Source organism: Lethenteron reissneri, chromosome 13, assembly GCF_015708825.2.
Source record: "Lethenteron reissneri isolate LAM-NWPU_2019-01 chromosome 13, ASM1570882v1, whole genome shotgun sequence".
In the NCBI taxonomy this organism is placed as follows: domain Eukaryota; kingdom Metazoa; phylum Chordata; class Hyperoartia; order Petromyzontiformes; family Petromyzontidae; genus Lethenteron; species Lethenteron reissneri.
This window is the reverse complement of record NC_083791.1, coordinates 5,689,660-5,705,791: the sequence shown is the minus strand read 5'-3', so window position 1 is coordinate 5,705,791 and position 16,132 is coordinate 5,689,660. Positions and strand designations below refer to the sequence as shown.

At 44.4% G+C, this 16,132-nt stretch overlaps 1 protein-coding gene across 8 annotated transcripts in view; it reads right to left on the bottom strand.

Annotated features, from left to right (window-relative positions):
* Nucleotides 1-1,808: 1,808 nt before the first annotated feature.
* LOC133342032 (hemicentin-2-like) overlaps nt 1,809-16,132 on the bottom strand; it is a 35,898-nt gene continuing 21,574 nt past the window's right edge. For 6 of the 8 annotated variants that reach the window (XM_061550908.1, XM_061550912.1, XM_061550914.1 and 3 more), the window contains 4 exons: nt 14,910-15,194; nt 13,123-13,416; nt 10,772-10,886; nt 1,809-8,848 (listed from right to left, as the gene is read on the bottom strand). In XM_061550908.1, the coding sequence (XP_061406892.1) occupies nt 8,776-8,848; nt 10,772-10,886; nt 13,123-13,416; nt 14,910-15,194 (767 nt within the window). In that variant the 3' untranslated portion in view covers nt 1,809-8,775. Of the gene's footprint in view, nt 8,849-9,533; nt 9,608-10,771; nt 10,887-13,122; nt 13,417-14,909; nt 15,195-16,132 lie in introns of all 8 variants that reach the window. The other 2 variants (XM_061550910.1, XM_061550909.1) reach the window with 2 other exon arrangements.

The following is a 16,132-nucleotide window of genomic DNA, read 5'->3' as shown; positions in this document are numbered from 1 at the left end:
TGACCATTTCCCAGCCACACAGTGAGTTATTCGCGTAACAGCAAATCGCAGCGGATATATCACCACACCCATTCCTTCACTACTGGGTTTTTTTTTTGCCACGGGGAGCAGGATGTCAGTAGTTGTTGTTGGTGCTGCCCCAGGCGTCTGCAAAATATCCCACGTTTGGCTGTCCGGCAGTCCCTGGGATTCATGTGGTCCTGCCTTGACTGCTCTTGGGGCGTGCCGTTGTTGGTGCTGCCCTGGCATCTCCACGTCCCCTGGACTAAGTTCGACTTCAGTCATTCAGTGGTGTGTCTGCGGCACGACTCTTTGTTTCTCCAGTGACGAACAAAAACACAGCCTGGCTCCCCCTGAGCCACGCCGGCCTGGCTCGGCACGGGCCCAGCATGGCTCAGTTGTGCAGTGGAAAAGAGATATCATTGAGCGGCAAAATAATGCACACAAACAGCACCCCTGGTTGCAGTGGGCTCTTAGCTGGTTATATAAAGGTTTAAATAGATTACTACACATGGTTTTGTTCGCGAAAAAAAACAGCTTTACGTATAGGTGCTACAATCGACTCTGGATGAGGAGGCCTCCCGCACGCCGTGGCGCTCACGGGACTCATCTGACCTTGACTTTACCATGTCGTCTTCTTGGTTCTTTCGGTAAAGTCACGTAGAAGGGAAGTAATAAAATAATAAAAATAAAACATAATAAAATAAAATAATTCTCACGACGTTTCGGCTACAACGCAAGACGGCTGCTTGCGTTGTAGCCGAAACGTCGTGAGAATTATTTTATTTTATTGTGTTTTATTTTTATTATTTTATTACTTCCCTTCTACGTGACTTTACCGAAAGAACCAAGAAGATGAATCCCTGCAGTCACGAAAGCTTTAAATCGAAATTTTACCATGTCGGTCAAGTGGTTGGTGAAGGCAGGGTACGTTGGAGCATAGCGCAGTGAAACGCTTGATTTTGACGCACTACCTTCTGCTGACAAGGTAGTCCCCGCAGAAGTCGTTGAACACCGATGTCAGGCACGGTGGCCACCAGTGGTGGTGATGGCCTATTGGGGGCCCTAGGTAACAGCAAAATATATACTTTTGGGTAGCCCCTATTCCACGTGTAAGTTCATCGTGAGACGATGGAAGAGATTGAGATGAGAGAGAGATATGCTGTAAGTTGAAATGTAGACAAACGACACAGCTCTTGTGAGATGAGGAGACACGGAAGAGGCAGACATGTAATGAAATGAAAGAAGTGTGGGCAAGAAATAGATGGAGTTCAGAATCAGAAGATTTTTTTTATACAGGAGGAATCCGATTAGCTATAAAGCTCTTTTTCACAGATGTTCAGTTAAACGGAAGAGAAGAGATGCACTGACAAGGTAGGAACGAGAAAGTTTAACTTACTTCTTTATGCTAAATCAGCTTTTTTAAGATTAGGATTTGAATTTTACTTAATACTGTATTTAGTCCACCTCTGTTTTCGCGAGTAGGAGGCTCCTTGAGCAATTTGGGGCCTTAATCGTTTGCTTAAGTCTTATGCCACCACCGGTAGTCACTCATCTATCCACTATCCAGACTCAAATCATGCTTATCTTTCAAGATCGGATTCATTATTTTGATCTAGTTGTAGGTTCAAAATTACGAGCAGTTTTGCACTGAAATAAAATCAGTATGATTGGAAAACAAAACCATTTTTTCACTTCAAAGTTTGTTCGATTTTTTTATTTCTTTGATAAATGTCACACACTGTATGTTTTTTTTATACAAGCACTGCTTAAGACATAATATATTTATATATGTATATATTAAAAAAAAAAACTTAGCGGACGATACAACTTACAATATAAAATGGATTGCCTTACAAAAAATATATATTTCCCCGCACCTCCGATTACCACACTTGACTATGTATGGTGCAAAAGAAGTTGAACATAGATACATACAAGTGATCTAGTTACTTACACCGTTAACCACGTGAATAATTCAATGACAAGTGAAACCACACTGCACTCGGCAAATATAATTCCTTACCGATAATAGATGATAATCTGGAACCTCGCTGAAAACCGTGCATTTAGCCACGACTCAAGAATACTCTCGCTATCACCGTTGTCATTAACACTGCTTGATAGCAAGAACATCACTGCAGCGGGCTAAAATTGAGCGAATTTACCATTCAAGTCTTGTGCAGATGTGTATTGTGCTAACTGTAGGCCACTCGCCTTTCCCGTGAGCTCTTGGTTGAAGAGCTCACAAGTTTGGAGAGCTCACAAGAAAGTTGAGCATCATGCCCTGGCCACCAAATGTGGAGAACCTTGGTCTACGTGAAGAGGGTAATGTCAGCCGGTTTACCGTTGCATGGTTATCCAAACTAGGGGCGACGCAACATGTATTTATTTTCACGATGATAATAAAGGCCACGATATGACGATAACAGTCTACAATTTCACGGTAACAGTCTACAATTTCATTCACAGAAATTGGCCATTTCAGTGCACAAAAGAAACATCTTAATTGTTTTTTATGTATTAAATATACTCAACCACACCTTACATTGTAGTCATCAGAGGTCAGTGCAGAAAAGCAGCATGGTGAAATATGGTCAAATATCTACCCCCAACCTCGTTCCCAAACGCAGGACATGGAGAGGAGACCTTCATTCAGCAGTGGATTGGTTAAAGGCCTGTATATGTACATGATAAAAATACAACTAAAATGTCTAAAGTATTCCAATTGAAAACAACACAAATATATTTTTTTACGCGAAATCACTTGCTCTGTATGTGCGGTAACTTTGGGGAAATACTCGCTATCAAAGACCCATTTGTTGCACAATATTGAGTCGAGAATGGCACTTAAGGAAGAGCGGAACAACTACGCCTGTCATCTCCACAATGTGGTCAACAATAGTGACCTAACTCACCTGGGAAAGCCTTTTTCTCAGAGGCCCTCATTTCCTGAGGAATTTCTCAGCAACGTAGAGGGAAATGGCAAGACATCGTGTCGAGCAACATGAGGCACAACCCAAAATCACTCTCAAGAGTCCCGTACCAGGATGTTTGGCCAGTTCCATCAGTGGACGTCCGGCCAGTGGAGAAAACCCGGAGTGCTTGGAGAAGACCCGTGCATACAAGTGGTAACAACTCAAAGCCTTCCACGGATATAATTATTTTCTGTGCGGTAAGTCTGTTCTCATATGACACGGCAGTTGCGTTCCCGAAGAACTCCGCGCTGTGGAATAATCGCGTTATAATGAAAAGTAAATTATATAGGGTCTAGCACAGTGAGATGTGTAAGCAGGCTGAACAAAGACTGAGGCGCGTGGGTAGCATCTCGAAGCATCCAGCAGCATCCCGCCTTGAATGACGCCTACGCCGAGGCAGCCGTCCGACCGCTTATTCCTACTCGCGCGACCTAGTTCCGTTCAGTTTATATAACGCAAGCGCGTTATATAAAGTGTGTTCCTTAAAGCATTCATCGCGTGATATCCCATTATGAAAACACGCAGTGTTATCGAACAGACTCTACTAACAGCGTTCCCTGGAAACCTGGCAGCCAAAGCCTGGTAAACACGAAGGCAAGTTTCCAATCTGAGTGCAGTCGTACTACGCGAACTGAACTCTACTTAAATTTCGATTTAAAGCTTTCGTGACTGCAGGGATTCATCTTCTTGGTTCTTTCGGTAAATTCACGTAGAAGGGAAGTAATAAAATAATACAAATAAAACATAATAAAATAATTCTTATTATGTTTTCTTTTTATTATTTTATTACTTCCCTTCTACGTGACTTTACCGAAAAAACCAAGAAGATGAACTCTACATAGCCTGAGGCATGACACCATTGGGTGCGTTCTGGGTGATTTGGTAATCGGCAACAACAACAATCAGACAACCTTGTGAGAAGTTTGGAGTGGTTGTCATACAGCAAGACTGGTGCCTGTCATGGGGCAGTGGAATTTCCACCAATCGAGATCACCACTGCGACCCTGTTGCACTTAACAATAGACCTGTTCGTGCAAATGCCTTCATCCCGTGCAGTGTATCGGTGTTACTGCAATTAAATATTACTTTCTATAACTCTCATGTCCTACACATTTTGTGCCTCGTATGCAGTAGATTTACAGTCAAAACCACATACATATTCTCACACAATAGTGTGATCTTTTTAAAACTGTGTAGCATATAACAATAATCCCTGCGTACAGGGCTTCTACATCTCCACGATACAGGGTTTGTAATGACCGAGATAACAGACCGATTAGTTGACGCAATTGTACGGTCAGACATGCAATCGGAAAGTAGGCTAAGTTCTCTCACTGGTGCAGAGAGGCCTCCACAGCGATTGGTGGAGGAGGAGGCGAAGATTGGAAGGAATTAGAGGAAAGACTTGAAAGTTAAAGAAGCGGTAAGTACAAAGGGTGGATTGTAGTAGGACATATTCTTAGGTGTTTTCGGTAAAGTCACGTAGGTAAAACATCAAAATTAATAAAATAATAAAATAAAGATCACGACGTTTCGGAGGCAACACAAGTCTCCGAAACGTCGTGATCTTTATTTTATTTTATTATTTTATTAATTTTGATGTTTTACCTACGTGACTTTACCAAAAACACCTAAGAATATGATTCCTTGCAGTCACGAAAGCTTCAAGTCTAGAATGTAGTAGGACACTTGAGAGCCGCTGGTGGGGAAGGGTCAGGATTGACCGAAGGGAGTGGGGTGATCGAAGCTTCCAGAGAGGGGCCTTGGTTAGGTACAGTGGCGGCTCCTGCAAAATCTCTCAGGGGGGGCAAATGTCTGAATGATTGATAAGGATAAGGTCCACCCATGCAAAGGATCAATTAACAGCTTAAGCATGTAAAGGCAACTTCACTTCTTTAATATTAATGAAAAATAAAGTGACTCTTACAATACATCTTGTTTGTTTCTATACTCACTATTAATACAATCCACTCATGTTTCTTTTATTAAAGATTCCACTAGGTGGCGACAAATAATTTTGTTGGATGAAACGTGCTTACGTATGATGACGTAAGCACGTTAGTGCGAGCCCTCCCAGAAGCCATAGAGAATGCATTGCAGCGCCCCCCGTTCGAAAAAAAACATCTTTGAATGTAAGTCTATGGGACCACTCGGGGCGATTCTCAGCCGGAGGGAAATCGCCCAAAAAGAGGCGGTACTCCACAGAACGTAGCATGACGATGATTAGGACTATATCCAGAGGCACAGTGATGGCTAGCGTGACTCTGTGGTTGAATGACATTGGTGGTGCGTCGCCCAATCGCCCTAATGAAGAAACCGCCCCTGGTTAGGTATTAAAGGAAACGAGCGCAAGGAGAGGGGACGGTCGAGAAGAGACGGAGCTCAAGCTCTCAAGAACCAGCCCTGGGCATCGTGAGTGCTGTGTCTGAATAAAGGCTCTTAGAAGTCACGTGTGCCGGCGTCACGGCAAGTTTTATTGGCTGTACTGTGACTGAATAGCAAGGTCAATGTAGTTGCACATGTCTTGATACAGGATGTGATGCCCTCTTGCACCCCATTACGTGTCCATAGAGGAAATGAAAAAAATCTAATTGCTCTTTCGTTGCAACAACAAAAAAATGAGATCTGAGTTTGGCAATTGGGGAAATAGTGAAATCAAAATGGAATCATTTCACAATTGCCAATTTCCCGTAAGAATCATAACTTCGGCTAAACCATATGGATTTATTAGATGTACTTTTTTATCCTCACATTCTGCTTTTGTTCATATTTTTACAGAAATACATATGAATCAAAGTGTATATTAGTACCACTTTAATATAGCTGCGTATCACTGTATAATAACGTTTTTTTTTACAATATAATGTGAACTAATCAACAAATGTGACGGCTGCATCTCAAGGTTCGAGACACACTGGAGGACATTTCGGAGCCAGATGTTTTTCATTGTCATAAATTTGCATGTTCTAAGATTGGACCATGACGTTGCGGACAAAGTTGTTGATAGAACTTGAGAAAATATTCGCATTTTTACATTCATTTTTGTTTTCAAACTCCGGTCATCCTCACAGCGGCCTTTTGGCCAAACCGTCGAACAAAATACGGTCACTGCATCACGCGCTTTCAGACGCGCTTCTGCGCCCATCTGGAACGCAATTCCTTCCGATATTAGGAAGCCACTGGAGCTTTACACTTAAAAATATACAGTCGATTGAAATCTCATTTTTCTAGAACTTATTTTTTGCGTTTAGTTTGTTGTTCTTCCCCCGCACCTCCGATTAGCACGGTTGGCTAAGTGCGGTGCGAAAGATGTTCAACACAAGTACACACATAGGGTAGAAATTCTCTGGGCTGTTAGGATCCAATGTGGATTATTTTTTTGTTGAAATGCAATGTTGTTTGTTATTATGCAATGCATGCTAATCTGCTGCTGTAGGTCTTGTGCTTTCTAAAAACAACAACTGATAAGGAGCCATTGTAAATGTAATTACCATTGTATTAGTGCTCGAGGCTTTATCTCAGATTTTACTACGTTCATGTAAAAACAAAAAACGAGATAAAATAAACACTGAACGCTCTGAAAGGATGGTTTTCAGATTGAAGTTAAAACATTTTTTTTTTTAATCGTTATCTTAATATCTGAATTGCAATAATTACTGTCGGTAGGTAGAACATTGCAAGGCATACTTAAATTTGTAGTTTTTCTTTTAAATAATTAGCTCAATTTAAGATGCATCATTTACGACAGAAATGCCATTAACATCGATTCATATCGCACATGGCTAAAAAAATTAAACTGTCTAAAATTATGTCATTATAAAGGAACGAACAGATTATGTGTGGTTGGAGACACATTATTTGTATGTGAAACAAACGAAATTAACTGCTGTTATTTAAAAAGGAAAAGAAAACTACTGTAAATGCATATATTACTATTAGCCGCTAGTAATGGATCCTCGGTATGCCCAGTTTGTTCCCGACATCAAAGAGTTGAACAAATTTCCCCGCATACCCAAGCGACAATTACGAGCCTCACAATTTGACGAAGGGAGCTTGATTTTAAATCTGACCTCCTGCAGTATTTTTTTAAAATAAAATACTCAGTCTGAAAGTTTTCAGAGGCAACGGAAAATGTCACCACCGTGAACGGGATTACGACGATCTGCGATTAGAATGCCGTGTTCTTGTAGCGTCTCACCCAGCACAATAACATGGTCATGAAATAACAAAAAAAATCAGTTTTTTTACACATTAATTATACTGTTGTTTGCTACGCGTTCGTTTTGTTTACGTAACCGATGTTTTGCGGCGCTCTCCGGATTATGAAATGCACTGCACAGTAAGCGTGTGACCGGTGCGTATGAAGTTATACAAATCTGGGTACACACACCTCATGGATTATGAGATGCATCTGTAACTTTTGCTTTAATATACACTGAAAAAGTGCTTTCTATCCGGAGAGAATAACAGCGATATATCCTCTGTTGACCAATTATCCATTTATTCATGTACTATCAGACTTGCAAAAGCAAATGACCAGTTAGAGTTTGTGGGGGATAACTCTATAATGTACCATGTATCTAAATGCCCCATAGAAAATAGGCACCTCTTGGGAAAACCTTACAGTCAGGCCTTCCACTAAAAGATCAAATTATGACTGTAGTTTCTGGATGATAGAATTGCAGAGCAGAATATTTTAACGTGGATCTCAGGAGGGGTGTATACGTAGCTAAAGGTGCAGCGCTGCAATTGTTTGCTCACACCACTGCTCGCGCAAGAGCCTGCACTCGAGGGAGCTATGGAGAGCCCCTCCAGACGGTGTCTTGGCCTACTCTTCCACGCTGGCCAGACGTGTTCAGGGATTTATCGGTGTAAACGGAAATGGCGATTGCACTCAAGCGCAATTGCATTTTACGTAATTTTGTAATCGATGATTTAAAAACAAATGTCAGATCTGCAAGGGTGGATTTCAGGTGCGTGTTTTGTCCCCCCCCCCCCCCCCCCCACATAAAATATTCTGCAGTGTTATAACTCATAGTGATCGTGTGACTGCACACAGTAGGGATGCGTGCCCGATTTTCGGATTGAATCTGAATAATGCGAAAATCGAACCAAAGAAATGAAATTTCGGAGAGTCCAAAAAATGTCACGTCTTTCGGACTGATATGAAATCATTACGTCACCTCCATGCTTTCTTCGCCAAAAGTGATGTCACGTGGAATTGGGTGACATCACTATTGTTAGCACGAAGACGTTTTGAAATGAGTACACAACAAAAATGTGGACGATCGGAAGATCCAAAAACGATCTGAAATTGCCTTCCGAAACCCTGAGATATTTACATTCAAGACTCATCGCTTGCGCCCAGCCTCACGGGCCAGCGACTCCTTCCGACCACACACAACAACAGGATTCTTTCCATTAGTAATAGGTTTTTACCCTTTCAACTGGTACAAAAACTGGCACCTTTATACAAGGCATCATGTTTGCAATAACCACAACACAAGCAGTCAAAATGCAAACAAAAAGAAACAACTCTGATAATTATATGCACTGTCCTTGAAGTTGATTGGTCCACACCCGAGACAGCTTTTCTTAGAGCCTAGTCTCCATTGGTGTTGGACCAGATGACGCCAAAAGGCGTACAACTCAAAAACAGTGCACTATCAGAGTATTGAGAGCTCGGTGTAAAAATTTACACTATGAGACCTCCTTTACCAGTGGCAAAATATAGTAGTAGGTTTTTACCCTTTCAACTTTCCGTCCGCGCAAACTTTTGACGACAAGACTGCTCAACTCAGACGCTGGTGGTTGCTGTTTTTGAGCTTGGCGGAGGTTTGGGTCCCTTGATGCTCTTCCACAGGTCGTAACTGAGAACGAAATACACACACAGGAGACGTTGGCCACTTATCGCGGACAACGACGGGAACAGGAGGAACGCGAGGCCACCGTGGTTGGGTGGCAGAGGTTGAATGCAGCGACAGCCACTGTCATGCCGCTTTCACTTTACAGCGCTCCCTCCTAATTCACGAACTTGATAATCCGCGAATCGCATCTGGAACTCTACACGAGTGCATCTCGAGAGAGAGAGAGAGAGTGTGATGTGAGAAAGTGATGAGATAAAGTGATGAGATAATTTTTCTGCGTATTTAATTGCTCATTTATGCATTTATTTAAGGTCATTAATAAAAAAAATGTTATCGTAGGCTAGTATCATTATCAGCAAAATGTGCTATTCACTAGCATCTCCGGAACTTCATCCCTCGCGTACGACGAGGCAAACACTGAATGCGGTTATTCTGCTTGATAACCCAGAGCGCTGTTAGCGAGTGAACCCATGAAACATTCAACGTCGGGGCAACATTGGCATGTGTTTGGAAACGGTTGGACCAGCGTTGGGTCAACGTTGGTCCAACCGTTTCATGTTTACTGGCGATGCGGTGTGGCCGGACACCACGGGTGCTCGGACATATTCGCTCCTCCGCCGCGCTGATATTTACACACCACATCACGCACTCGTCCGAGACAAAGTCGACCTACGGGGATATCACTTACCACTGGTGTTAGCCGTGGCCAGGAACCGATATCAAGTCGCCGAGTTTGTAACGCTGTCCCTACCCTTTGCGCCACTGCTCCACACATATACGCGTATACACACAATATATATAAACGTTTACGCAAACGTATAGTACCGTATGTGTACACACCACTTACAAATACCGTATACAAATATATACAGACAACATACACACGTATATACACACTTAACACCCAAAATCTAAATATTTTTTTTTTGCTTTAACAGACTTTTGGGGCAAGTGCTGTTAGCGAGCGCCTACATTTATACATACAGCGCTTAATGTCGGACTGAATAGACCAAAATGCTATTCCTGGAACTCTTATGGCATGTCACATCCATCTCTCACTCTCTTATCCTCAAGGTACTGCAGTACGATAGAATTATCGGACTACCGACTAGGTCACAATAACAATAGGCGTAAGGCACTACCACTGGGACTCTCGTGGTAGTGCCTTACACGGATACTCGTTACTCCAACCCGGCCTAGCAGCAACATGCATGACGTCCTCACCTCCCGATTAGCACAGTTGACTATGTACGGCGCGAAAGAAGTTCAGCATACACACAACAGTGCTGGGTTGTTTTTTTTGCTGTCCGCTGGGAAAGTGTGGGCCTTTCGGCCTGTGGTGCTTATCTTATCTTAACGTAATTTTTCGTGGCGCCTTAACCAAGGCACTTTACAGACAATTAAGAACGGTGCATATGAAGAATGCAATGGTGGAGTTGAGGTGAATAAAAACGGATGAGAGGAAGCAAACTGGCGAATCTGTGATGCGTGGATTCGGCGAGAGCGAATTCAATGACAGTAAAAGGACGACGATGATGAACGAATGAGGAACGAGTGACGGCCGCATGTGATGAGAACACGCGTGTGATGGGAACACGCGTGTGATGGGAACACGCGTGTGGTGAGAACACGCGTGTGGTGGGAACACGCGTGTGATGGGAACACGCGTGTGGTGGGAACACGCGTGTGATGGGAACACGCGTGTGGTGAGAACACACGTGTGATGGGAACACACGTGTGGTGGGAACACGCGTGTGCTGAGAACACGCGTGTGCTGAGAACACGCGTGTGCTGAGAACACGCGTGTGCTGAGAACACACGCGTGTGATCAGAACACACGCGTGTGATCAGAACACGCGCGTGTGATCAGAACACACGCGTGTGATCAGAACACACGCGTGTGCCGCGAAGAGTCGAGGCCCTCACCTCCTGCTGAAGGCGACTTTCCTGTACGTCCAAAAGACGAGTCCCGCGGCAGCGGCCGACACCAGGGTGCCCAGCGTGGCCCCCAAGATCACCTGGGGGCTCGCCTTCGCCCTGGCTGCACACGCACACGCGAAGATCCCACACACACACACACGTGTAGCCTTAACACACCCGTTGGGGCAAGTGCGGTTAGCGAGCACCTGATGAAAAATTGAACGGCGCACGATTTGAGGCTGAGTCGACCTAGGGGACGCTTGGCGGACGCAGCCACTTGGGGGGGGGGGGGTAACCAATCCTCAAAACCACGTCGCTGCGCTCCCGTGATGAGTGAACGTTGTCAAAGTGTCCCCGGTTGTGGGGGGAGGGTTCATTGGGGGCACTCAAAATGCCATGGCGTGAGTCGATTTGGTGCTCAACGATGCATTGACGTATCGATTATAATTTATCGATTGTTATTATCAAGTCGCATACCTTTGTGGTTAATGTTTTTTTATATTTCATGTGAACTCTGCTGCTGCTTAACGATGCATTGACGTATCAATTATAATCGATTCTTTGTGGTTAATGTTTTTATTTATTTATAGTGACCTCTGCTGCCACCAGAAGCGACTGCGTTCACCACCGTACAGTATTACACAAATTGATCCTCGAATCGCCTAATTGTGATCATTCAGATAATTGCTAGAGGCCTAAAGTTGAGTTCCTGACCATGATGGTGACATAAGCTTAATACAGAGCACAGGTTGTGCATTACTCAAAAGTGATGTTATTGCTCAAATGAACATTGAGGCATTGGTGTTAACCTCTTCTATATAGCCCTGAGCCAGTGGTGGAAATTCCCCCGTTCTTGTGGCAGGGGCGAGTCAATCTACAGGAAAACCCCCTGTTGACTTCCCACAAATTGGTATTTATTTTATCGACCCAGGAGGGATGATGAGCTGAGTCGACCCCCACTCATGATGTGGACTTCACAACTTTCGAGCTACCTGGTTGGTTAACTGTACGGTGTGTAAACGTACAGTGCAATTTTACTTAATTTTGTTAAATTCCTTTCATTATCTTCCATACATTTATTTCGCAGTACACGCGCACAAAACCGTGCACGTTCATTCCTTCAGGGCCAATAAGATCATTACCGCTTTGCGAGAAGTCAACTGTTGTTTTCCTATGGATAAACTCATCCCTGGCATCATACCTTGAAATTTCCACTGTATTGCGGCACGCTTTACAGAAAACTGGGACCAGGGTATAAAGGGGAAAAAGGAGGCTTATTTATATTACCAGATAAGGAGGGAGTCAATCATAATCAGAGAAGAGGAAACTCATTAACTTGTATGGAAGGGGGCTTTTTAGGAGTAGCAGAGGATATGAACAGCACACACACTTGTTTAAACAGGAAACTTATGTCGACTTTCTATTTTTGTACAGTAAATCCACTTGATGCCGTGATGTAACTGTGAGCGCACGGGACTTGCAACACCAGTGCCCACCGGTGCCATGGGTTGTCTGAAATCCTCTGGCTCTGCCCACCCAGCAGCAAAAACGGCCTTCAACCCAGAGGTCGCAAACGGGTTTTGATTCCTTACCCGTACCCGTACCCGGCCGCACCAGGGTCGCAAACGGGTATCCGTAACCGTACCCGGCCGGGTACGGGTAGCCGTACGCTACCCGTACCCTACCCGAAATGAGTGACAAACGGTTGCTCACCGGTGACTCACGGCCTACCCGTACCCGTACCCGGCCGCACCAGGGTCGCAAACGGGTACCCGTACCCGGCCGGGTACGGGTAGCCGGGTATCGGGTAGGGTACGGGTATCGGGTACCCGGTTGCGACCTCTGCTTCAACCGCAGTGAGTCCACTCGGCAAAGCGTTGTGTGTACTCCCACATCTCCCAAGACGTCTGTCCAGCGTGGAAGAGTAGGCCAATTACCAACTAAACGGGCCTCTCTAGAGCTCCATGTAGTGGTCGGGCCTTCTGCCAGCAGTGGCGTTAGCAGAGCGATTACCCGCGGAATGTCCACGGTACTCGAATTGTAAATGTTGTGGGTTTACTCTCCCAACACACAGGTGTGCTGAACTCGTAACGAATTGGTTTGACACGAAGGCGTTCGCGACCAATATCATCCATAATACAGGTAGCAGTAGCAGAACACGCGTGGCAACAAGGACACTCAATTGATTTTGATAACGTTGAAGTTCTGTGCAAAACTAGCTACTACTGGCCCAAGACGAATGAGAGAATCTAGCGAAATAGAAATAAATGAAAATAATTGTAACCGTTCGGATAGCTACCGCCTGCGTGGAAGATGTGCAACGAAGCCACCGGATCCGCTTTGCATCGGGAGCTCACCGGGAGGGGGCAACTTGACGGGCTCGCTCTTCTTGCTGCTCAGGCCGTTGCGCACCTCGCACTGGAACTCTCCAGACGCGCCGACAGCCGCGGGCAGCACCAGCAGGGAGGCGCCGTCGGCCGACGTCTCGTACTTCCCCGGCTCCTCCGCTAGCCTGCGGCCGTCCAGGAGCCACGAGTACGACGCGCCGCCCCGCGCTCGCCCGGCGAGCCAGCAGTCCAAGCGCACCGCGCGAGTGTCGCCGTCGCGAGCCACGCTGTCGTTCACCTTCACCTCCGGCTTGGAGAGCGACTCTGCGGGGCACGGGGAGAAACGGTGAACTGATAGATGACGTTTCGGGCAATGGTCATATTCTCCGCAGCGCGTTACAGCTACTGAAGGAGGGGGGCCCATTTGGCCCGAAGCGTCACCATCGGTGTGTTTGTCCTTTTAAAGAAACGGTCGCGTTGGACGAACGCGAGTGCGGTATTTGTTGCGCCGCGTGCTTGTGTGCCAGTCGCACCAAAGTCATTTGGCGTCCTCTGGTCTTTCACCGTTTGAGACGAGGCTCAAAAGAAAGCTGGCTCTGGTGTGGGCCAATCACTTTCAAAGACAATGCATATGTTATCAGAGTATGTTTTTTGTTTTCATTTTGACCACAAGTATTGTGGTTAATGCAGACATGATTCCTTGTAAAAGGTTTCAGTTTGGTGTTTTAACAACTTAACACAGCTGTTTTGTTGCCAGAAAAAAGGGGAAAAACTTAATCTCATATCTGTTCTCATACGTTTTGAAGTTTGGGGTAAATTTCTGGATTAATTTTTTTGGAAGAAACATTAAACGCAAGTCATCTCTCTGCATTGTAGACGTTATAGATCTTCAGACAAGGAAATTCAGGTGTCTCATAAAATAATTTCTTATTCAATGTCAATTAGTGGAAGACACGACCCATAAGAACACACAGCTCTCCTCTTGAAAATACACACCAAGGCAGAGTGTCCCTGGTTGTCCGACACGAGTTTGAAGCTTCCGTGAATGGCAAAAAAGAAGACTCTATTATTTATCTTTATACGTGACTTTACCGAAAGAACCAAAGAGTAATTCCTGCAGTCACGAAAGCTCATAATTAAGTACTCTAAAATCGGCTCAGGGAAAGCACTCTCATGAAATCACTCCATTGTTCTGCGACAGCGTATGGGTTTGACGTCACAATGGAGTGACCAAAATTATTATTAGCAAATGATTTTCTTTGGGTTATAGCGCATAAATATATTAATGTGTCATTAACCTACCACCACCCGACACAGCCAATTAGTAAGGTTAGTCACGTCAAACAAAACGTGGCAATTAGTTAGTACTTCAGCACACCGGTGTGTTGGAGAGTAAAACCCACGACATTTACAATTCGATTACGACGTTTCGCTGGTGGTTACAACCAGCTTCATCAGGCGATTTGCAAGAATTGGGAAGACGTATTCCCGTTTTGGTCTTAAATAGACTGAAGGTGATGCCATCACTGTGAACCTATTAGGTGCGAAGACCAGAGTGGGGTAAATGTATAGTCATATACATTTCAATGGTCGGATTGGTCACAGTTAATCAACAGACAATGGATCATGTTAAATCTATTTTTGTAATCATTAATCACATATTTCGAATGTATTTCAGCCATCCGAGGGGCAGGCAGCCTGGGCGTGTAAGCTACACGACGAGATCCGGTTGTGGTTATTTTCTTTCTCTAAGGGGCAGCCTCTTCTGTTACAACTTCACAGCTGGGCCACATGACACGTCTCCTGCGTGTACTCACCCAGGACGGTTAGCGTCACTGGCTCACTGATCGCTTCGCTCGCGTTGTTCTGCACCAAGCACGTGTACTCCCCGGCGTCGCTGAGTTGGACGACTTCCACGCGCAGAGTGGCGCCTCCATTGGAGAGCGACAACCTCTGGTCCGGAGCAGAGATGAGCCGTTCATCCTGGAACCAGAGGAACTGGTGACCCGTTTCCCTGCTATTTGTGCAGGTCATGATCAGAGGGCTGTGCCCTTCCTCGACCTTTCTTTCATTCATGTTGACTTGTGGCTTTGAGACACGCCCTGCAAGCAGCACGACAACACCGTTTTTAATCGAGGAAGGACATTATATGTATAATGTATCAAATAAATGGGCCGCTGTAGGATAATGGAAAAGTTGTAGGGTTGCAAAATCAACAAAGTACCCACAAATTGTACCAAATGAGCGTAATATTAATGCATGTAACATCTTTAACAGACATGGGTTTTTTTCCCCTTGCAATTTAGCGGTAGCCTACTGACATGTGTCCACTCTTTCTCTACTTAAGGACAAATGCCATAGCTGAATGACAAGTTGTTATTCGGTATAACATTAATTAGATTAAGGAATTGTAGATTATTACCGATCTTGTTTTCATTTTAGGCTCAGAAAAGAAATTATGTGCTACCACGACCACAGCCATATACGGAATTTTCATTGGGAAATCCCCAAAAATTCACCATTTGATTGTGTATGCTGTATATAGATGAAAGCATGTATTCATCCAAGAAAGTCACAGGACGTTTTTAGGAGCCCCCGTGCATTGCAATGTTTGGCCAATTTTACTTTTAGTAAATGGGAAAATTTCGCACAAGATGCGAAAACATTAAAGATAACATTAAAGATAACATTGAAACGTCTGCTACTTCTCCAGGCAACCTCGCAGCCCAGCGGTGTGGGAGTATGTCAAGACGCATGACTGTTCACACTGCATAGATCATTATCAGTGTTTAAAATATACATGCGTCCAATTTCATGGGAACGAGAGTATTTTTGTACATTTTATTCAGACTGTACGCTAATGGAGTGTAGAACATTGTACAAAAATATTACGAATGAGATGGTAAAAACAAAATGCTTTTGCGCTACGAACGCTGTGACTGTGAATGGTGACAACAGAAGTTCTGGTGTGTCGCAGAATGGGTGGTTCATCGTTGCATGCATGACTGGCATGTTGTATGTTTTTTTTTATCCAATATTT